At 37.0% G+C, this 23,636-nt stretch overlaps 1 protein-coding gene and 1 long non-coding RNA gene across 9 annotated transcripts in view; one reads left to right on the plus strand and one right to left on the minus strand.

The window, feature by feature from the left end:
* The first annotated feature begins 731 nt into the window (after positions 1-731).
* On the plus strand, positions 732-2,628 carry LOC141380107 (uncharacterized). The gene is made up of 2 exons (XR_015522290.1): positions 732-777; positions 1,316-2,628. It is a non-coding gene; the product is annotated as an uncharacterized LOC141380107 (long non-coding RNA).
* A 12,192-nt stretch (positions 2,629-14,820) lies between these two features.
* The window catches only part of pcbp4 (poly(rC) binding protein 4), a 206,485-nt gene continuing 197,669 nt past the window's right edge, over positions 14,821-23,636 (minus strand). For 4 of the 8 annotated variants that reach the window (XM_087302553.1, XM_087302552.1, XM_087302551.1 and 1 more), the window contains one exon: positions 14,821-17,713. In XM_087302553.1, coding sequence (XP_087158679.1) covers positions 17,356-17,713 — 358 coding nt within the window. In that variant the 3' untranslated portion in view covers positions 14,821-17,355. Of the gene's footprint in view, positions 17,982-23,636 lie in introns of all 8 variants that reach the window. The other 4 variants (XM_087302558.1, XM_087302557.1, XM_087302555.1 and 1 more) reach the window with 1 other exon arrangement.

Here is a 23,636-nt window from a genome sequence, read left to right on the forward strand (position 1 = left end):
AAAAGTAAAAACGACTTTGCTTACCGATGTCTTCTGTTTTGCGTCACGAGAAAACGTAAGTATTTTACGTTTTGGCAGTTTAGTGGCTAATTCGTACGAATTCGTACGAGTTCAGTCGTAAGAAAATGTACGATTTTAAAAAGGAGGGCGTGGCACCTAACCCCACCCCTAAACCCAACCGTCATTGGGGGATACTCAAATCGTATCAAAATTTACGAATTAGATCGTAAGAATTTGTACGAATTAGTCACTAAATGAAAAAGTTACGAATTGCCGTGAGATTGTGTTGGTCTGACACACAAGCGTTGCCTGTAGTAAATGCACATCCTAACCTGACCTATAAAACATAGGTCAAAAGTCGTTTTACATTGTTTTTGGTGAACAAAATGGTTTGTGAAGCTACACATGATCATGGTAGAGGAGAGGGCTCCTGAATTTCATTTAAAATATCTTAACTTGAGTTCCGGAGACAAACGAAGGTCTCGGAGGTTAGGTCTTCATTTTTGGGTGAACCCTTTAACAACCCATCATCAGAAGGCAGATGAATTACCAGTGGACATTCACAAAACTAAAAGTTTCCATCACAACCAATACAATTACAACCAATCATCATAGGCTGATAATGTGACAATGAAAGTGATTAAACAATTTTTTATTATAACCATTAAAACCAGTAAAACGTCTACGGTGATTTTTTATCTAGTGTAGTATTTTTTCTTCTTCTTACTTTTCCTCAAGATGTCAGATTATCACGTGTGGGCATCAGTGAGTTCCTTTGTGAGAGTTGTGGACTGTTTAAGCCAATGTTAAACACTCACACCCTGACCTGATATGTAAGACATAGGACAAAATTCATTTTACACTGTTTTTGGTGCACAAAACGGTTCTTGGAGCTTCATATGATAACAGTTGAACATCTGAAGTCACGTAAAATGTGAGAATGTTTTGGTTCTTTTTCTTTTCTTTTAGAATGTTTCAGAACCATCGCTGTCTATGGAGGAGAGAGCTCCTGGATTTCATCTAAAATATCTTAACTTGAGATCCAAAGAAAGATGAAGCTCTCGGAGGTTAGGTTTTTGTTTTTAGGTGAACCCTTTAATACGCCACCAACAGAAGGCAGATAAATTACCAGTAGACATTCACAAAACCAAAAGTTCCCATTACAACCATCAAAATTTTTATTATAACCATTAAAACCAATAAAATGTCTATGGTAATTTTTATCTAGCTTAGTGGGTTTTTTGTCTTCTTTCTTTTTCTCCTCGAGATGTCATGGATTATCATGTGTGGGCATCAGCGAGTTACTTCGGGAGAGTTGTAGACTGTGTTTAAGCCGTTGTTAAACACACACTCCCTGACCTGATATGTAAGACATAGGTCAAAAGTCATTTTACACTGTTTTTAATGCACAAAACCGTTCTTGGAGCTTTATATGATTACAGTTGAAGCACTGAAGTCACGTTTATTGTGAGAATGTTTTGGTTCTTTTTCTTTTCTTTAGAATGTTTCAGATGCATTGCTGTCTATGTAGGAGAGAGCTCCTGGATTTCATCTAAAATATCTCAACTTGAGTTGCAGAGACAAACGAAGGTGTCAGGGGTTGGGTTTTCGTTTTTGGGTGAACCCTTTAACACACCACCAACAGAAGGCAGATAAATTACCAGTAGACATTCACAAAACCAAAAGTTCCCATTACAACCAATACAATTGTTATTATAAGCATTAAAACCAGTTAAAATGCTGTGATTAGCAGGGTATTTTTTCTTCTTTCTTCTCCTCCTCGAGATGTCAGGGATTATCATGTGTGGGCATCAGCGAGCTCCTTTGTGAGAGTTGTGGACTGTGTTTAAGCTGTCGTTACACACATACACACACACCAGCTATAAGAATGTGTTTGTGTTTGAGCAGCTGCTGTGAGGTGTAAGCTTTATTCATAGACTGCTTTCATCTCTGGCGTGGCTGCATTTAGCGGTGTGATGGCGAAGCGTGGGGATAGTAAGATAGAAGGGCTGGCTGATGTGTCAGCATGTTATTATAGCTGAGTTTGTTTATTATACACACACATTTTGGTGAGATCCAGCTGTACGGGTCTCCAGGGGCTTTTCCTCCGAAATGAAAATACACCTCCTGCAACTGAGTGACACAGCCGAGACTTGTTCAAACAAAGTGGGATGGTTTATTTTAGACTCCTTTTGTTTTAAGCTGTTTAATTAGGTCTTTTTAACTTGTAGAAATGTACCGTCAGTGCCGACAGGAGTGGGAAATCTCCTAATGACGGTGTGCTGGCGTTGATGGTGCCTAATGAACGCCTTGAAAAGTCATTTTGAAGATGTCTTTTACTAGATAACAGTCGTTTTTTGTGATGGAGACATCCATTTTAAGAGCTATCAAAAGCAAAAGAAATGTGTTTATTAGCCAAATTTATATCCAAGAACATTTGCAACAAGAAAAATGGTGTTAAATGTTACATTTTTAAGTAGAATAAAAATAAAGGCAAAATTATTAGCCCTCCTCTGCAACTGTAAGTGCTGTTTAACACATAAAAAATAGATATTTATTTTCTAAAACTAATTTATTTTGACCAGTTGCATTCATTTTCTTTTCGGCTTAGTCCCTTTATTAATCTAGGGTCGCCACAGAGGTATGAACCGCCAACTTATCCAGCATTTGTTTTATACAGCGGATGCCCTTCCAGCTGCAACCCACCACTGGGAAACATCCATACACACTCATTCACACTCACTGTGGACAATTTAGCTGACTCAATTCACCTCTACCACTTGCTTTTGGGGGAAACCTGAGCCCCCGGAGGAAACCCACGCCAACAGAACGTGCACACTCCACACAAAAATGCCAACTGACCCAGCGACCTTCTTGCTGTGTGGGAAACGTGCTACCCACTGCGCCACTGTGAAGCCTGTGTCTGAATTCTTTTGTCATATTTTGCTACTTATTTTACAAGATACTATATGCAGTTTAAAGACTAGGATAATTAGGTCAACTAGGCAAGTTAAGTTAATTAGGCAAGTTAATGTATATATATATATATATATATATATATATATATATATATATATATATATATATATATATATATATATATATATTAGAGGTGTGAACCTATACTGGTCTCACGGTTCGGTTCGGTTACGATTATCATGCCATCGATTCGGTTCAATTCGATATCTTGGTGCATCACGGTGCATTGCCGATGCTTTCCATATATAGTGTTATATTTTAGGGGGGAGGCTATAACATGCTGTCTGTATAAACACACAGACACACAGCAACACACTGTCTCTAATTCAAACACATTCACAAACATAGACAGCATCAAACAAACAAACACACACACACAAGCACACACACAAATAAACACACTTAAGCCCTTGCAACAGGGAGAGCTCGCACTGAGCGGAGCAGAAAAACGAAAAAAACGAAAAAAATAAAGCACTTTTCCGACGGTCCCTTACAGAGAGCTCCTCTCAGCGCGAGCTCTGCCGGCTAAAGTAAACGCAGACTGCGAGGGCTTAAATGGAGCAGTGCTCGTAATGTCGAGCGAAAAAAAGAAAGACAGCTGTAACACAAAACCAGCTTTGTCTTTCTGTAGGAAACACACTTAAGATCTTTTTAGGGTAAGCGTTTTTTGAGTTATTGCAGTCTTTAACTGAAAGTGTGTCAGGAAAATCGAAAACAAAACCAACTGAAGCGCGCTCATTTCTGGCGCCCCCCTAGATATGCAGCGCCCTTAGCATTTGCCTATGGTGCCTATGCCACGGGCCGGCCCTGAGTTGCCTGAGTGTTGTAAATAACGGCGCTCACCTCCCTCGCGACGGAGCGCATAGGAGATAAATGACGTCACTACATAATAACCGGTTATGGTTATTACTGAATCGATACCGAAATGTCCTGCATCGCGGTGCACTGAAGAAACAATTAATTTTGACACCCCTAATATATATATATATATATATAAATATATATATATATATATATATATAAATATATATATATATATATATATATATATATATATATATATAAATATATATATATATATATAAATATATATATATATATATATATATATATATATATATATATAAATATATATATATATATATATATATATATATATATATATATATATATATATATATATATATATATATATATAAATATATATATATATATATATATAAATATATATATATATATATATATATATATATATATATATATATATATATATATATATATATATATATATTTCTTGTCTGCTTAGTCCCTTTATTAATCCGGGGTCGCCACAGCGGAATGAACTGCCAACTTATCCAGCAATTTTTACGCAGCGGATGCCCTTCCAACCGCAAACCATCTCTGGGAAACATCCACACACACATTCATACGCTACGGACAATTTAGCCTACCCAATTCACCTGTTCCGCAGGTCTTTGGACTGTGGGGGAAACCGTAGCACCCGGAGGAAACCCACGCGAAGGCAGGGAGAACATGCAAACTCCACACAGAAACGCCAACTGAGCCGAGGTTCGAACCAGCAACCTTCTTGCTGTGAGGCGACAGTACTACTTACTGCGTGGTATATATGATACTCGCCCATATATATATATATATATATATATATATATATATATATATATATATATATATATATATATATATGTGTGTGTGTGTGTGTGTGTGTGTGTTGTTTTAGCATTACAATGTGATCATTCACCATAGTCATATCCAGGGCTTGCTGTTAATTTTGTGGATCACCAGCCACTGTGGCTAGTAGATTTCCAACGTCAAGATAGCCACTTGCCGTTTTCACTAGCCACACTTTTGTTGTTTGGAAAATATATTTATATGAATAAATTTGAATTTGACATGCTAAAATTGCTTGATTTAGATGTTATGTCCGCATGCCTCCTCATTCAGTTCACTTTTTGTGTGTGTTGTGTATGAGCTTGCTTACTGTGCATGAGCAAATGGGTTGTCGCATTACAATTAGTTTTTTTAGGGCTCAAAATGAAGGATTTACCAAATTTATCCACACCAAAAAGAAAATTATTTCTTAGGCACACAATTTAAATTTGTTAATACAAGCAAAATATAGCTGCATACATGCACTTTTTATTCAACAAAACTTTTATTTTGTAAAAATTAGACATTTAAAAAGATCTAATGTTGTGTTGCTAAAATATGCACAGTAATCTGTCTTGGCTAAAGGTCTCAGAGCAGTTAACTCTACATAAATGAGAAGTTAATCTCATATTAAAGCAATGTTATTATAAAGGATGATAATTCAACTATATTAACAAAAAAATAACTGTCAGCAAAGGAAAGCAGGTGAAAAACACACCGTGTGTGATGAAAGGATGATCAAGTGCACACGGTTAATCTTAGGCCTGTTCATAATCTGTTTAAAGAATAATTAAAGCAAAAGCAGTGACTGCTGCTGCTTACAAAATTATAGGCTCTATATATATTTTTTTCCAATCTTGAGCTCTTGAAAGCAGCAGGACTTTGGGTACACGAGCATCGCTTTTTGTCTAGTCTATTTCAAAGAGAACCGATCGCACCAGTTGCGTTTCCTCTACACACAGTAGCTTCGGGCAAGTAAACAGGAGCGTGCACGCTTTTTAACAGCTACATTTTTCTTTATTGAATTCCTCTGTGCTTTTAGATTGTTTCTTATGTTTCATGCTTATAGACTGACTTATTGAATCATCTCAACCAATCTAAAATGATAAATTGCTTCCAAATAGTTATTCAACACATCTAGTGAAATTGTTTTCATATCGCAATACATATCGCAGAATAAAAACATTTAAAAAATAATATTTAAAAAGCGCAATGTTCGATTTTTTCCAGTCATGCAACCCTAACATATATGAGTAGTACCGCTGTCTCTGTTGTTCTGCAATAACACTTCTGAAACGCTAGTTGGCAGTGAGGTGTTAATGTTCCTCTGTGTTGATTTTTTCCGCTGGTGTTTTGTTTTTCCTGAATGCTTCCTGAATGAATAAGTGGCTCAAACTCGCTCATTTTGAGGCAGGAACCAGCGTACGTGCAACAACTTTAACTATAAGGTAAACACAAAACAAAACTTTCCATCCGGGGCCTGTTTCAGAAAGGAGGTTAAGTAAAAACTCAGAGTATTTTACCCTGAAATGAGAGAAACTCTGGGTTTTCCGTTTCAAAATGGCAGGTTTGTTAAACTCGAAATGGCAGGGTAAGTCAAGCCTGTTTCTAAAAGAGAGGTAAATTTAACTCAGAGTCAGTTACTGTGGTAACTTACTCTGTGAACCTAACCTTGTCAGAAGCAAGTTTTATTCTCTAAACTCAGAGTTTCTGTCAGTCTCCTACCCTTTTTTAAAGATGAATCGGTATTTCTCACCTTAGCCTTGCATTGTCACCCACCTATTTTAATGCTCATTTTGGAGATTGATGGAAACGATTGATGGAAACGACATGATACACTCTACTTTTGAAAATATACATAAAAACACACACACATAATTGAGCAGGATAAACTTTTATTCGATAGGAAATATGCGCATAAACTACGATGGAAACACTTTTACCGAACAAATTACAGTATGTACATTAAAAAAAGGTCTTCATATGATGATGAAAATGTGTATGAATGGACAAACCAGCAGGCTGAGCACACTAACACGTCTTAAATGTTGTTTTAGTCATTCTAAAATGCCTTAACTGTTTCAGTATTAGTGTATATAATTAGGCTACCTCCGAGCATCTGGAGCGTGTCAAGAGTCTACACGTATAGAGGTAAAGTTGGTTTTATATTCACACATTTGCTCATTTAGAAGTCTCTATATTGTTTACCACAGGTGTGTCCAAACTCGGTCCTGTAGGGCCGGTGTCCTGGAGAGTTGACTTCCAACTGGCTTCAACACACACCTGCCAGGAAGTCTCTAGCTATAGGCTGTTTCTCAATTCCAAGAACGCAGAGAACGGACTTGCGTTCTTGTGGAGACCGGTCTTGCCAGGTGTCCTCGGAAGAACGAACTCAGGAGACCGCGAGGGCAGAGAACGCGTCCTTTGAGAAATGGGATGCTGTTCTTCTTGATGGTCACATGACCTTCACGCGTTTTAAATGGAAATTATTTAAACATTACAGCACTCATACAATGATTTATTGTTTCCCCCATCTTCAAAATATATACTTTGCATAAAACATTATAAATATACTCTGCACAATATAAATAAAACAAATTTTAATATGAATTTCAGCAAACAAACAACCCTTAATGTTTTTATTCCTTTATTAAGATGTTCATGTTAATGTTTACTTTCACTGTTTCATTTAGGGAAACTCCTGAGGTAAATAAATTATATCTCTGAACTTTAATAATAAATCTAAATAAAATGCTGTGCTTCCCACCTCCAGTCGCAATGACTTCTGGGACTTCCAGAGCGAGTTTGGTGCTCAAGTCTGCATCGGTGCGTCCTCGATATCAAGATCACATCCGGGATGTTTCACGCGTCCTCCGTACTTGCGGTCTTGAGTATTGGAACTGAACTTAGGCAGCTGATGATAACGTTGCACGAGAACACGAGGACGCAAGACCGCAGAAGAAGGCATATTGAGAAACAGCCATAGTTTCTAGTATAGCTTGATTAGCTTGTTCAGGTGTGTTTGATTGGGGTTGGAGCTAAACTCTCCAGGACACCGGCCCTCCAGGACTGAGTTTGGACACCCCTGGTTTACCATGTTGCTTTGAATATTCGATCAGAATTAGCCTGCCAGTATGACTTGAAATCAACATTAACACTGTTTATTTGACCATGAGAAATGTTGTACTTTGATAGTCATTGACTGCTAATATGATTTCACTATTTAGAGTTTGCAAATAATACTTTTATGAAATTATATTATAAATGGAAAGTCTGAATGTGCAAATATAAAACCAACTTTACCTCTATTCTCCGCGTCTCATGGCTTTAAACGCCCCCACGTGTTGTCTTCTGAGGGAAAAGTACATTTATTAAATAAATAATTGACGCAGCTTCTTCTACCACGGTAAATTCTGTTTTTACTGACGATATTTGGCGCCAGTTAATCAGGAAGTGACGATTTTGTTCTCTTTGACTCGTTGGATGGCAACGCTGCTTTATTCGCATCTTTTATACAATATTCCAGTTTTGCACATACGTTTATGTAATATACTTGGATGGAAACATAGATATTGCCAACCTTTTAGTTGCACACAGAACAATAAATAATTAGCTTTAATTTATTGACCTTAGACATGTACTGTAACTAGATTAATGGTTTTATTATTCTTTCTAAAAATTATTTTTAGTTCTGCTTACCTTCTAAATGTTATATCAAACTCTCTCACTTGATCAAGAAAAAAAGGGCAGACACACAAGTGCACTGTTAAATCTATTAAAACTGATAAACAAGTATAAAAGTTTAGAAAAAATGTATAAACATCACACATTACATTACTTATTTTATTATACTTAAATATTTGAATGTTTTAAATGTAAAATTAGGCATTAACTTGAGCAGCTGTTTTCTCACGCTAACTGTTTCACTGATGGTTGCTTCTTTTTAAATATATACACTCATATTTGCTATAACATTGCATAATCACATCAAGTTTAGCTGGAGAAAGAAATGGTGATCTCTTTTTTTAAGATGTTGCCATGGTCACTCGTAATATCTGCGCTCCATTGACAATGCCTTTTTATAGTCGTGGTGTGCGTGCTTAACTCTGAGTTGGTCTACTCAAAGTTGATTGACCTAACTCAGATTAGCTGTTCTGAAACCGAAAACTCTGAGTTTTTAATCTCTCGGTAAATCAACTCAGAGTTCAAGTTGAAACTCTGAGTTGTTTGAACCTCCTTAAGCCTGATTTATACTTCTGCGTCAAGTGACCGGCGTAACCCACGGCGCATGCAACGCGCGTGGCTGTGCATTTATACTTCTGTGCGCTGCCTCTGTTGGTCTGCATTAACACTTCCAAAATGCTAGTTGGCAGTGAGGTGTAAATGTTCCTCTGTGTCGAGTTTTTCACTGCAATTTTACTTTTCCTGAACGCTTCCGGGATGTACAAGTGGCTCAAATTCGCTCATTTTGAGGCAGCAACCGGCGGACGTGCAACAACTTTAACTATGAGGTAAACACAAAACAAAACTTTCCATCCGGAGCTCCTTCATGGGACTCCACACTTGTACACAATCGCTCGCGCCATTCCCGCGGCTCTCCGTCCCGTCCAGACTCGTCAGCGCTACCAAGCCGACCAATCACAGAGCTTGCGCTACGTGTCGTTGCGACATGTAGTTACAATTTTTCAGAGGTGCACGTCAGCCATGCCGACGGCCACGGCGAAGGGCTATGCGTCAGCGCCGTTACATACGCCGGCGTTTGACGCAGAAGTATAAATCAGCCTTTACTGAAACAGGCCCCCGGAGCTTCTTCACAGGACTCCACACTTGTAAACAAACGCTCCATCAGGCTTGTGCGGCTCTCGGTCCCGCCCAGACTCGTCAGCACTACTAAGCCGACCAATCACAGACCAATCACACAACGCATCGTTGCGACGTGTACTTAAATTTTTTGAGAGGTGCGCGTCAGCAACGCCGATTGCCACGGCGTAGGGCTATGCATCAACGCCTAGGCTGCGCCGTAGCATACAGGTGCGCTTGACGCAGAAGTATAAATCAGCCTTTAGTGTCCCACCAGTGCCGATATACAGACACATTGGTTTGCTACTAGTGTGATATTGCGTTTTTACAACAGTTTGACGGCATAATCGATTATATAAAACAGAAAATCAAACACAGAGAGTCTCAAAAACCCTTTTTTTTATAAGGAACTACATTCTTCAACCTTTCATTCACATCTGCAGCTGACGTCAGAACAGCAGAAACCACTGCTACTTTACCAACATCACTTTGGAGCTAGTGTTTGAATGATTCTCTAGCGTAATGACAAAACAGGTGATTTTGCTCACATTTTAAGATTATAAGGCTAGAGGGTGTGAAATGCCATCAGTCTACAAAGATGTCCCAGTATTATTCTGTTGCAATCGGGAGATCACAATAACTAACCCTGAAAAAGCCAAAGCAAAGCAAACACTAGCAAACTAGCAAAACACTAGCAGTTTATTATGAATACAGCACCACAACATACAATAAAGAGATCGAATTAGAATGTCACTTACCTGGTTTATAATGATTTGATCAGCTGTAGTTTGAAATTTACGCTGAGTTTTTCCTCCCCTAAGGGCTTCTTATGCAGTCTCTGTCGCCATCTTGTGAAAGAACGTCAACCCTCTTTGCTGTGCTCGGTATGACAGGCTGATGGCTGCCCACATGTTGAATCTCAGAAATTATAAATATTCAAAATAGGCACTTTCCTTATTAATAAACTGTATAATAGCAATCTAAACAACTACATTCTCCTCTAAAAAAAGCCTCAAAAGCACAATATGTTGTCCATCAGCTGCAATATTTGTCAAACTGTTTGCTGTCACACTACGTGGGTGGAGTAATATCCAAATTACTCAAAAAGAAACAAATATAATAGGGAATACTATAAAAATGCCCTTGTTCCATTAAACATCACTCGGGAAATATATACATAAAAATATTAATAAAAATTCAATGGTACAAACTACCACTTCAAAAGTGGTAAAAAAATTCCCTCTTTTGAGGAATTGCTAGTAAATTTAATGAACAACAAGTAACATACATGGATCTAAAGGGGAAATTTTATACTGCGAGTCGGTTAATTGCTTGATTTTGACACCGAAAAATAAAACGTGTTCTTTTTATTAAGGAATTACTAGCTAATTGAACACTCAACAAGTAACAATTGTATATAAAAGTGAAATCTGAGACTGCAGGGTGCTTGATTCTGATTGGTTGTTGAACGTTTTTATGTGTGCAGTTAATAAACCCTTTTTAACATTTTAAATTCATAAAAGCTTTTAATATTTAGATTTTTTCTTAAATGTATGTACATTTATAGGTATTGATGTATGTATTATATCATCTGTGCATCAAATTATGAAAAAAAGAATGACTGCTTATGCAAGGTGTTTCTAATGCAGCGTCTATAGGCAGGACGGTAAATTTAAAACTATTCTGTCCTCTCGCTGCCGTTATCAGTCTCACACTATTGTTTAGCTTTTTCTGAAAGTCTTGATAACACGATCCTAAAGTTTTTCTGTCATTATTTCAGCGAATAGGGTTGTAAAATAATTCTATGTTGTATTCTTCTATTCACTGCACTTGAAAATTTACCCAGCTATGACAACTTACACTATTGAGAAACCTGGAAATGTGAAAAGGGTCCATTGCAGGATAAATCAGCCTATAAACAAGTATATATATATATATATATATATATATATATATATATATATATATATATATATATATATATATATATATATATATATACACACACACATACATACAGTTGAACTCAGAATTATCAGCCCGCCCAAATTATTTGCCCCCTGTTTATTTTTTTTCCTCGTTTTCTGTTTAATAGAGAGCAGAATTTTTCAACACATTTAAAAACATACTAGTTTTAATAACTCATTTCTAATAACTGATTTATTTTATCTTTGCCATGAAGACAGTAAATAATATTTTACTAGATATTTTTCAAGACACTTCTATACAGCTTAAAGTGACATTTAAAGGCTTAACTGGGTTAATTAGATTAACTAGACAAGTTAGGGTAATTAGGCAAGTTATTGTAAAGCGATGGTTTGTTCTGTAGACTCAAAAGGGTAATTTTTGTCCTTAAAATGGTGTTTAAAAAATGTAAAACTGCTTTTATTCAAGCCTAAATAAAAAAAAAAAAGTCTTTTTCCTGAAGACAAAATATTATCAGAGATACTGTGAAAATTTCCTTGCTCTGCTAAACATCATTTGGGAAATATTTAAAAAAGAAATAAAAAAAAATCTTATATATATATATATATATATATATATATATATATATATATATATATATATATATATATATATATAAATAAAAGTCAGAATTCAGAATTATTTCTTAAATTGAATTTTTTTTAAATATATATACATTTCCCAAAAGATGTTTAACAGAGCAAGGAAATTTTTCAAAGTATGTCTGATAATATTTTTTTTCTTCTTGAAAAAGTCTTATTTGTTTTATTTTGGCTAGAATAAAAGCAGATTTAATTTTTTTAATAAACCATTTTAAGGACAAAATTAATAGCCCCTTTAAGCTATATATATTTTTTCGATAGTCTACAGAACAAACCCTCATTATACAATAACTTGCCTAATTACCCTAACCTGCCTAGTTAACCTAATTAAGCCTTTAAATGTAACTTTAAGCTGTATAGAAGTGTCTTAAAAATATTTAGTCAAATATTATTTATTGTCATCATGGCAAAGATTAAATAAATCAGTTATTAGAAAAAAAAAAATCTTCTCTTCGTTAAAAAGAAATTAGGGAAAAACAAATGGGGGGGGGCAAATAATTCTGACTTCAATTGTATATACTTCAACTATATATATATATATATATATATATATATATATATATATATATATATATATATATATATTTATATATATATATATATATATATATATATATATATATATATATATATATATATATATATAGTACAAAATTTTTTGCCACTAAATGGTTTTATTTAGTGCTTTATCTAGTTATATCATGCTCTTTTACTCCTGCTGTCTCTCTCTTACACTCATAAGCCACCTTTTTCCACTGCACAAAGCATTCAAGCATGATTGTCGGAATTTTATCAAACATTGTAAAGTTTTAAATTGGTCGTTAAACAACTGATACAGCACAGAAACAAGTTTGTGCTGCTCACACAGATTGTCCCGTAAAATAGTCTGTCACCATAAAGGAATGCTTATTTTCACAATGAGTTTTACCAACTTTTTTGTTATTCCTAGTGCATGACATAACTACAGAAGAGTCAATTTTATTAAAGAAAATGATCAAAACTTTTTTTTTTTTTTTTTTTTGAGCAAGATGACAATGGTTTGATTCAATAATAGACCTGTAGATTGGCAGACTAGATTTAAAAAATGGTAAAACTCAACTGTTTACCTCTTAGGGATTTGTTAAATGAGCCTATTTACAAAAAAGCAGAGTGTTCCTTTAACATTTCTATCAAGCAAGACAGTAAAGGTGCTTCTTAAGTGAAGGAACATTCACAATTAGACAAGACGCTGCTGCTGGACACATTTACACTTAATAAACACTGCAGGGTATAAATATGTAGACAAACAGATGCTTAAATTAATTGCAAAATATTTATTTTCTAGCAAATTTTGTAGCTTATATATACGCGCATACATATACACTGACTACCTGGCAAAAGTTGTGTTGTGGATCCCAGTTGTAAGAGCAGCAAATAATAACTTGACTTCTAGTTGATCCTAAAGTGTCAAAAGGTGGATTTTTCAGATGAATCATCTTTTAAACTGCATCCCAATCATCACAAATACTGCAGAAGACCTACTGGAACCAGCATGGAGCCAAGATTCTCAGAGAAATCAGTCAAGTTTGGTGAAGGAGAAATCATGGTTTGGGGTTACATTCAGTATGGGAGCATGCGAGAGATCTGCAGAGTGGATGGCAACATCAACAGCCTGAGCTATCAAGACATTTGTGCTGCCCATTACATTACAAACCACAGGAGAGGGCAAATTCTTCAGCAGGATAGCACTCCTTCTCATACTTCAGCCTCCACATCAAAGTTCCTGAAAGCAAAGAAGGACAAGCTGCTCCAGGATTGGCCAGCCCAGTCACCAGAGATGAACATTATTGAGCTAAGATGAAGGAGGAGGCATTGAAGATGAACACAAAGACTCTTGATGAACTCTGAGAGTCCTGCAGGAACGCTTTCTTTGCCATTCCAGATGACTTTATTAATAAGTGATTTGAGTCATTGCAGATGTATGGATGCAGTCCTCTAAGCTCATGATGGAGTCAGACACAATATTCATTCTTTCTCCACTGCAGCATGACTTTATCTTCTATACTGGGCATTATTTCTGTTCAGGGATGAGATTTTTGCCTAAGCAAAGTCAGACCTTACTGTCCTGATGAAATCATTCAAAATCAAGGCATGATCATATTTTATTGTGCTCAAATAAGCGTCATCTAGAGGCCTTTGCCTTTCACATGACACTTCTGATACCAAATCATCAACTAGAATTCAACTTATTAATTATTGCTCCTAACACTTGGATAAGCCACAAGACTTTTGTCAGGTAGTGTATATATATATATATATATATATATATATATATATATATATATATATATATATATATATATATATATATATATATATATAGTAGTTACATGTGTGTGAATTTTTGATTTGCACCATAGTTTCTGATTTAATAATGTCATTTACAGGTGTTTGTTGTCTTCTTCACTTTGTAAAGATTCAGTACTTCTTACTTTGGTACTACCTCTTTATTATTATTATTATTATTATGCTTTAAGGAAAATGAATACTGCTGTCTTACAGTACACCGTAAAGGGGCTACAAGCCTAACAACACCCTGTGTCCATGTTAAAAAATCACTGCAATCACCTTGAGTGGATTATTGCTTTAATAAAACACACACTGTACCTTCGGGCTTAGTTTTAATTGCCTGTTTATTTGAGGTTTCAACTTTAAACTCTTAAAGTTCAACATTTTAAACAGCGAATTGTTAGTCACACACATACACACACACACACACACGCGACAATTAATTTCACACCCTTAGAAAAGGACAAAAGACAGCGGATTACGTTAATACAGTATTGTTTTTATTCATTTGTATGGCGTTGATGAATATAACTAAAAACAAGAGTTGCATTTATGCCAAGGCTGACAAACGAAACCTCGAGTGAATCCAAAACCCAGACCTGGGATAATTCAAGCATCTGAACAGTTTTCTGGAAACCCTACAGTGGAAATCTCACAGCCGCACCGAGCCGTTTCGCAGAGCGTGTGAAAGGGTGGTTATGTGTGGTTAGATTTTGGAATGGGAAATATGGATACAATAGAACGTATATTTATGTATATATATTACACACAGCATGGTTCATAAATTCGAGAGCATCGTTGTCCTTGGGTTCCCGCTTTCTCTTTTGTCTTTTTTTGCGATAGCCCTTTCTCAATGGTGGTTTATTTAGGGCCATCTATGAAGCATGACATAGGATACCTCGCTGAACCGCCCCGAGATGTTTTGCATAGACGCCGAGTTAAATTCATGCAAATGATTATGGGACAGACGTTTGAAGAGATCTAAACGAATCAAAAAGAACAACAACAACAAAAGAAAAACCACGAGTCAAGGTTACGCTAAATCTACCACGTGGATGAATCATGTGAGTGGTCACATTCAGTTTTTAGCTTTCTAGGTTTAGAAAAATAAGTGAGATTATTTCTATATTTAGAAAAATGAAAAGAGAAACTATAATCAGTCCACGAAGTATACTCTGTGATCGAGCATAATGATTAACGTAGCTACACTTGAAGCATGTTTACATGTAGGTCTTATATATATATATATGTGTGTGTGTGTGTATTTTAGTACTTTCAATCCATATTGCTCTTCTGCAACACCTCTGAGACCTACGTGTCCAACCCAGACTCATTCTGAAAACGTACCTCTGAATTTCCGGAGGCTGCGAAAAACGTCCCAGGAGCGACCTTTTTTTTGCAGTTTTTGTTTTCATCAATCCACCAGAGGCCGCTGTGTATGTTTTTTTGACATCTCAAATTTCTTTTGCGAGTGCCATTCACGCCTGCTGTTCTCACATTAGTCCACCAGAGGCCGCTGTTGACCAACTGTTCCACTGACTGACTGAATGACCGACCAATCGACTGACCCACCCTCCAACCAACAATTTTCGAAAGCAGAAAAAGAAAAGCCCTCGTCTGATTTATTTATTTTTTAAATTCCCAGGTTCTGCAGGTTGCAAATTTTGCTTGCCTATCTTAAGCCAATTGCAATGTATTGTTTTGGTTGAATATGAAATTTCCCCAACCAGCGCAGAGTTCTCACCCTGTTATTCTCACCCTGTTATTTACTTGTTTAATTTATTTTTTGGCTTCTGTTTTTGTTTTACCTGCTTACTGGAACTGCTCTTCACCAGACTCGAACCCTGTCGTCGTGGTCAACTCCTCCCTACATCTCAAGTCCGCCGACCCACATGACGAGCTACTGGGACAAACTGGTTACAGTGGGAAAGCCGTCCATACGGAGGTAAGCAATCAGATGGTAAGCGCAAAACCAAATGCCGTCATGCCGCCTCATAGCGTTCATTTAAAAAATGAAATACTTCTGGCTACATAATTTGCGGTCTCCGGAAATGTATATAGGACTACGCTTTTAGAATGAGTCTATGTTGTATGTGTCTTTGCTAGTGTGAGGGGCCAAGTCAACATGCAGCATTAGTCTCCAACATGGGCAGTCACCATGCATAGTAGTCATTTTATGCCATTAGAAATGGTGAAAGAAACCCCCCTGAAACAGCATTCGTCCGTACTCGGCTGTTGATAGCCAGGCTATGTTTAGATATTCATCCCAGAATTCATCATGGCACGCAAGTACAGAAACTTGGCTACGTAACTATCGTCTTTTTCACGTAACCCATGATTGAATGGAAGAAATTATTTTTTTTGTAGTCATATATATATATACCTGCAGCTGTTACTGAAAACATTGACTTTAAAAGAAACACTCTGCACAATAAATAAAATAAATAACATTTCATAACCAATGTGAACCAAACGTAGAAATGTAACACAAACAAAAGGTTTAGATCTGTCATGTTGAAAAACATCATCATCTTTTTTTTTTGTTTGTTTAGTTTTAATACATCGTTTAAAGATTTCTAAAAAAATCAAGGAAGTCGTCGTATACAGAAGCATTCACAGACATCGTTGTATAAAAGCTGATACGTAAGAGATTAGCATCAGTCAACAGTGTTCTACGTTATATAAACTCTTTGCGGGAATAATTCGTTAATATCAATAAATAAGAGCAGAACAATAAACGTGTGTGTGTGTGTGTGCGTGTGTGTGTGTGTGTGTGTAAAGAAGATTTGGGGAAAGATTAGGAATATAGTCTATGGCTTTAGCGGCTACCTCAGCCAAAACACAAAAGGTTAAATTTGATGCCGTTTTCCAGAACAAGCTACGAAACCGAATAAAGAAAACAAATTGGTTCTGTCTGCTTCTACACAGCTACATGAGGCTAGAAGAGAAGAAGAACCCTCAAAAGTATTCCTCTCCGGCATTTTGTCTCAAAGGAGGTGTTGGGTGGTTCCTCTCAGTAGGGCGCAAACTTCTGCCGCTCCGGTTTTTTGATGCCGTTGGCCGAGGAGATCTTGGCGGTGTAGGAGGCCAGGGAGCCGTGAGCTGGGGCAGCGGCGGCGGCGGCAGCAGCAGCGGCGGCAGTGGCAGCGGGGGCCGACAGCGCCAGGAAGGGGACGGATTTGATTCCCAGGAGGCTGGAGAGGGGGAGGGTATAGGGGGCGCCCAAGATTGGAGCGTGGGGCAGGCCGCCCATCGCTGCCAGGGCTGCGGCAGAGGACGATGCAGGGGGAGCAGTCTGGGTGAAGCTCATGTTGAGGTCTACAGGGGTCGACATGGAGGAGGACTGGGCAGTGGATTTGGCGGTCTCTAAACTGTACGGGGGAGGGAAGGAGGTGGAGGAGAGGAGGGTGGAGGGACAAGGGAGGAGCCGGATGGAGAAGGGTTAGAAGGTTAAATAAAAGACATGTTAAACCAAAAAATCGAGAGAAACAAAAACAAAAGAGTCAAAAGAAAAAGAAGAAACCAAAAAATCATAAGAGAGGTGTGTTTTGCTGGTGGTTGCAACAGATTATTTGAGGGGGGACCTTGGCACTCATGGGAAAGGAGCTGTTTAATTCAGGGTGATGGCTTGGGTAGGGGCTTTGGGGAAAAGAGACACAATGATTTCAATTTCAGCAGCATTTCCTTTAGCGTTTTTGTTGTTGTTATCAAGTCGCATTTGTCAGAATGGTACTCATTGCAAATGCATGTAATGACATGTGCTATTGATGTGTTTTTGAGGGCGTACGATTGATTTTCATGTAAACAAGGGGGTGTGTTCAATATGCAGAACGTTCTGATGCAATGCATTGAAATGAGACGTCTGTCTAGCAGGAAGTATTGTTCAGGGGTGACAATGATCGGGAGGTGACGTCTCTAGAATCATCCAGGACATAAATAATCATGTTTGATTTTCAGTGGCTTGACTCATTAACCCTTTCACATGTCAGCCTAAAATATTTCATCTGCATTTGGTTTTTTTTAAATCACTTTAAAGATTCCACATGATCCAATCCAGCTCCTATAATTAACTTTTTTATTGTGTTTTTTTTTTTTCTGTCTGCACATATCCACAAACATCCTGATTATGTTGTAAATATTGGATATTCCGAATCTCAAATATATATAAGAACATTGTGCTGGAACAAGCCGGATCCGGCACCTCATTTTACCGATCCCCCTCCTCACATGTACACCCTCTTTACCCACTCTTCACTTTCTTCCGTGACTTCCAAACCCTCTTTACTTACGTCCATGATACCCAATAGCTCCCCCTTCCGCCCTTCACTTTCATCCGTGCCACGTCTTCTAAATTTTATAGTGATCTGGTAACATGCCGGATCTGTTACTCTGATCTGTTCCGGGACCTCGCAATTTACAAATTAAGCACTGATTACATCATTTACACAGCTTAATAACGATCATATTATAATACACATTATGATGGGAGACACTATCTTAGTCTGCAGTGGAGAGATTACAGCTGCTGGATTTACAACATGATAATTTATCAACGTCTCCCAGAATACTTGAAACCAAGGGTCGGTTTAACTGGGAGAGGAATAGAGTAATTATTCTCGTAACCAAAACAGTGCTCATGTTTTGCTAGTGCTCGTGTGTATTTGCAGCCGGATGTCAAAAGTTTTAATGGCTATTTGTACAAATTCAAATATATGATTTTTAAAAGTAGGCATGGCATCAAACCCCATCTGTAACCCCAACCATCATTATGGAATTAGCAAATCATACTAAATTGTACGAATGAAATTCATACGAATTAGCTACTAAATCAAGAAATGTCGCGAGATGTTGCTGGGGTTCAGTGTCTGAACCCTAAAATAAATGTTTGAAAACAATGATTTTTTATTTATGATAATAACAGCATGACTCTTTCTACACCTAAGCGAAGGCGAGATTTAAACCCAACACTATTGAATACACAAGACATTTCACTCGTTTAGTTTTGATTATTTTGAATGGGGAAAAGTGTAACGGTAAATATGACGAATGAAGCCCTACCAACTAGTACAGGAGCCAATCATTGATCGCTATAGACTGACACGTCTCCGGAGGAGAAGCTCAGACCAAACGTGCGCTTTTACGACAATTTTTGTGTTCAACAAACACACGAGAATCTCAGCGAATACTTGCTTCACAAGCATGAAACACATAAACCTTGACATCTCTACTTTAAATGAACAAACTACACTTGAAAACAAAAACATTTTAGATTTTGTAATCTGTATGAAATTAACTCGAGGTACAGTCCGTCCTGTCAAAAGCAGATTACATGACAGCAACTACTCAAACGCCCACAAACTTGAAAACGATTCACTATCAAGATCAAGTTGTGGATTGTTTCAGAAGAGCAGCACAATCTGACCATTATTATTCAGAGGATGATCATGTGTAGAATGGCCATGAATGAGACTGGTGTCGTGATCTTTTCAAGTGCGTATGCGCATTAGCTCATGCAACCTGAAAATATGTAGTTTTTGTTTGATTCAAATGTTTAGAAACTAAACTCATGAGACGGTTGTTGTTTAATTTTATTAGTGATTTCAAATATGTAATGTACTCGTAAGCTTTATAAACATTTTTGGAGAATTTGATGTTTCCCCACTCAGACATAATGCCCGAGCATACTGCCCGTTTAAATTTAGTAGTCGATGATACGCTTTGAACTTTCAAACACCGGTGTGATTGTACAAAATATATCCACATAAAGCTTGGAATTTTTCATTCTAAATGAACCAATTACACTTGAAAACAAAAGTTCTCTGGTTTTGTAATCTTTATGAAACGAACGCGACAGTCCGTCCTGTCAAACGCACATCACATGACAGAAACTACTTAAACGCTCATAAATTTATAAACAAAGAGTCACTGTCATTTCTGGAGGAGATTCGCCATCAAGACAAAGTTGTGAATTACTTTAGAAGAGCAGCGTGGTCAGACGAAGCATTAGAACGGCCATAAATGAGGTTGGTGTCATGATCTTTTCCTTTTCGAGTGAGCATTAGCTCAGGCAACCTGAAAATACACAGATTTTATTTGATTCAAACGTTTAGAGATGAAACCTATGAGATAGTTGTTGTTTAATTTTATTGGTGATTCCAAATATCCAATGCAATCGTAACCTTCGTAAACAGGTTTGGAGAATTTGATGTTTCCCCATTCAGACATAATGCTCGAGCATACTGCCCGAAAGGCATGTCAAAGATGGCTGCCGAGTGAATTGACTTGCCTTCAAGTGACTTTGTTTATTCTTAGCAGTTGATGACATACGCTTTGAACTTTCTTATCACACCGGTGTGATTGTACGAAAAATATCCACATAAAGCTTAAAATCTTTACTTTTAAATAAACCAATTACACTTAAAAACAAAAGTTCTCTGGTTTTGTAATGAAATATTTTTTGTATAAAACGAACGCGAGGTACAGTCCGTCCTGTCAAACGCACATCACATGACAGAAACTACTCGAATGCTCATAAATTTGTAAACAAAGAGTCACTGTCATTTCTGGAGGAGAATCACCATCAAGACCAAGTTGTGAATTACTTCAGAAGAACAGCGTGATCAGACGAAGCATTAGAACGGCCATAAATGAGGTTTGTGTCGTGATCTTGTTCTTTTCGAGTGTGCATTAGCTCGGGCAACCTGAAAATACACAGATTTTGTTTGATTTGAACGTTTAGAAATGAATCTTATGAGACAGTTGTTGTTTAATTTTATTGGTGATTCCAAATATGCAATGTAATTGTAAGCTTCGTAAACAGTTTTGTAGAATTTGATGTTTCCCCATTCAGACATAATGCTCGAGCATACTGCCCGAGAGGCATGTCAAAGATGGCTGCTGAGTGAAATGACTTGCCTTCAAGTGACTGTTTATTCTTAGCAGTTGATGACATGCGCTTTAGTTGATGACATACGCTTTAAACTTTCTTATCACACCGGTGTGATTGTACGAAATATAGCCACATAAAGCTTGAAATCTCTTCTTTTAAATAACCAATTACACTTGAAAACAAAAGTTCTCTGGATTTGTAATCGTACGAAACGAACGTGAGGTACAGTCCGTCCTGTCAAACGCACATCACATGACAGAAACTACTCTAAAAAATTTGTAATCAAAAAGTAGATGTCATTTATGGAGGAGATTCGCCATCAAGACCAGGTTGTGAATTACTTCAGAAGAACATCGTGATCAGACGAAGCATTAGAACGGCCATAAATGAGGTTGGTGTCGTGATGTTGTTCTTTTCGAGTGCGCATTAGCTCGGGCAACCTGAAAATACACAGATTTTGTTTGATTCGACAGTTGTTGTTTAATTTTTTTAATGATTCTAAATATGTAATGTAATTGTAAGCTTCGTAAACAGTTTTGGAGAATTTGATGTTTCCCCATTTAGACAGAATGCCCGAGTCAAAGATGGTCGCCCAGGGAAATGAATTTGTTTAAATTTAGCAGTTGATGACATGCGCTTTGAACTTTCTTATCACACTGGTGTGATTATACGTGTGAAAGGGTTAAGGAAATAATCTGATGCTGGAGTGCCTTGGGTTGCTCTGGGATTGCTTTTTGCATTTTGTTGCCATGTCTTGGCAAAAAACCAAACTTATATGTAATTCAACTAATGAGAAACCACTAAAAATCAATAATATTAAGGCAGAAGCAAAAAAAAACAACAACACAAAAAACGTTTCCAAAATATCGTAAAAACCAACAGAGTAGTTATCCATGCAGGGAGCCTGAGTGAGCTCTATCAAGTCAAGTAATGAGGGGCTTCTCTGAGTTTGACATTCTGCACCGGTCTGCTTGTTGAACACACCTGAGACGAGCATAAATATTTCATTCAAGACCCAATTATTGCACTCTTGTAGACTTGCTGACTCATAACACGCTAGAAGAATTGATATATAACTTTGAACATGACACTGCATCTGTTAGACATGCTAATTTCTTCGCCAGCCAGGGAAAAACGAAACAACTGAAGCTGCTCATTTGGAGCGGCGTCTAATTATGTTTTCTCGTTATTATTTGTTAATGAATATGCGTTGGTCCACAGTATAAGTACTAATTGTTTCATATCATGCTCTATTATTTATAAGAGAACAATTTTAAACGTCATTATGGTGATGCAGAAAGAAATGCTATTGGATAACAGCATCATGAGAAAGTTGTACTCTAGAAAGTATAACGTTTACATTTTGCATTTTATTTAGCAATATTTTTTTTTGCTGAACCTGTAATTATTAAATAATAGTGTTTTATATTTTATTCATATTTATTTTATATCTCTGCATTTTTAATCAAGCATTTGCTCTGAAGTTAAGTAAATAAATAGAAATAAAATATCATTTGAATGAACTTTATTTTTACAGTAAGGATTATATATACTGTGATATATATAACGGCCACTGTATTAGGTACACCCGTCCAATTCATTGGTAACGCAAATGTCTAATCAGCCAATCACATGGCAGCAACTCAATGCATTTAGGCATGTAGACAAGGTCAAGACAATCTGCTGCAGTTTAAAGCGAGCATCAGAATGAGGAAGAAAGGGGGTTTAAGTGACTTTGAACGTGGCATGGTTGTTGGTGCAAGACGGGCTGCTTTATTTCAGAAAACTGCCGATCTACTGGGTTTTTCACGCACTACCATCACTAGGGTTTACAGAGAATAAGCCGACAAAGAGGAAATATTCAGTGAGCGGCAGTTCTGTGGGCGCAAATGCCTTGTGGATACAAGAAGTCAGAGGAGCATCTCTGATGACAATGAGTTCACTGTACTCAAATGGGCTCCACAGTCACCAGATCTCAATCCAATAGAGCACTTTTGGGACATTTGGGATGTGGTGGAACGGGAGATTGGATGGCATAATCTGCAGCAACAGCATGATGCTATCATGTTAATATTTCCAGTAGCTTGTTGAATCTCTGCCATGAAGGATTAAGGCAGTTCTACAGGCAAAAGGTTCTAGTGAGGTGGACCTAATAAAGTGGCCGGTAAGTGTAAAACATCCATAAATTAGCAGTTTTCCATATTTTGTGGTTCAGGTTTTTATTTTTTTATCTATTTATGTTTTTGAACCTTGAAAACTTTGAAGAAGTGACTTTCATTAATGTTTTAATAGTGTACAGTGCTGTATTGTCTGTGTTGGTGTTGTGCATTACGCTACAAACACCTTATAAACTGCAGCACATTTACTGTTATTTTACAGACTTATTTCGCTATATATTTTTTATT

Source organism: Danio rerio, chromosome 22 (genome assembly GCF_052040795.2).
Source record: "Danio rerio strain M-AB ecotype USA chromosome 22, GRCz13ab, whole genome shotgun sequence".
NCBI lineage: Eukaryota > Metazoa > Chordata > Actinopteri > Cypriniformes > Danionidae > Danio > Danio rerio.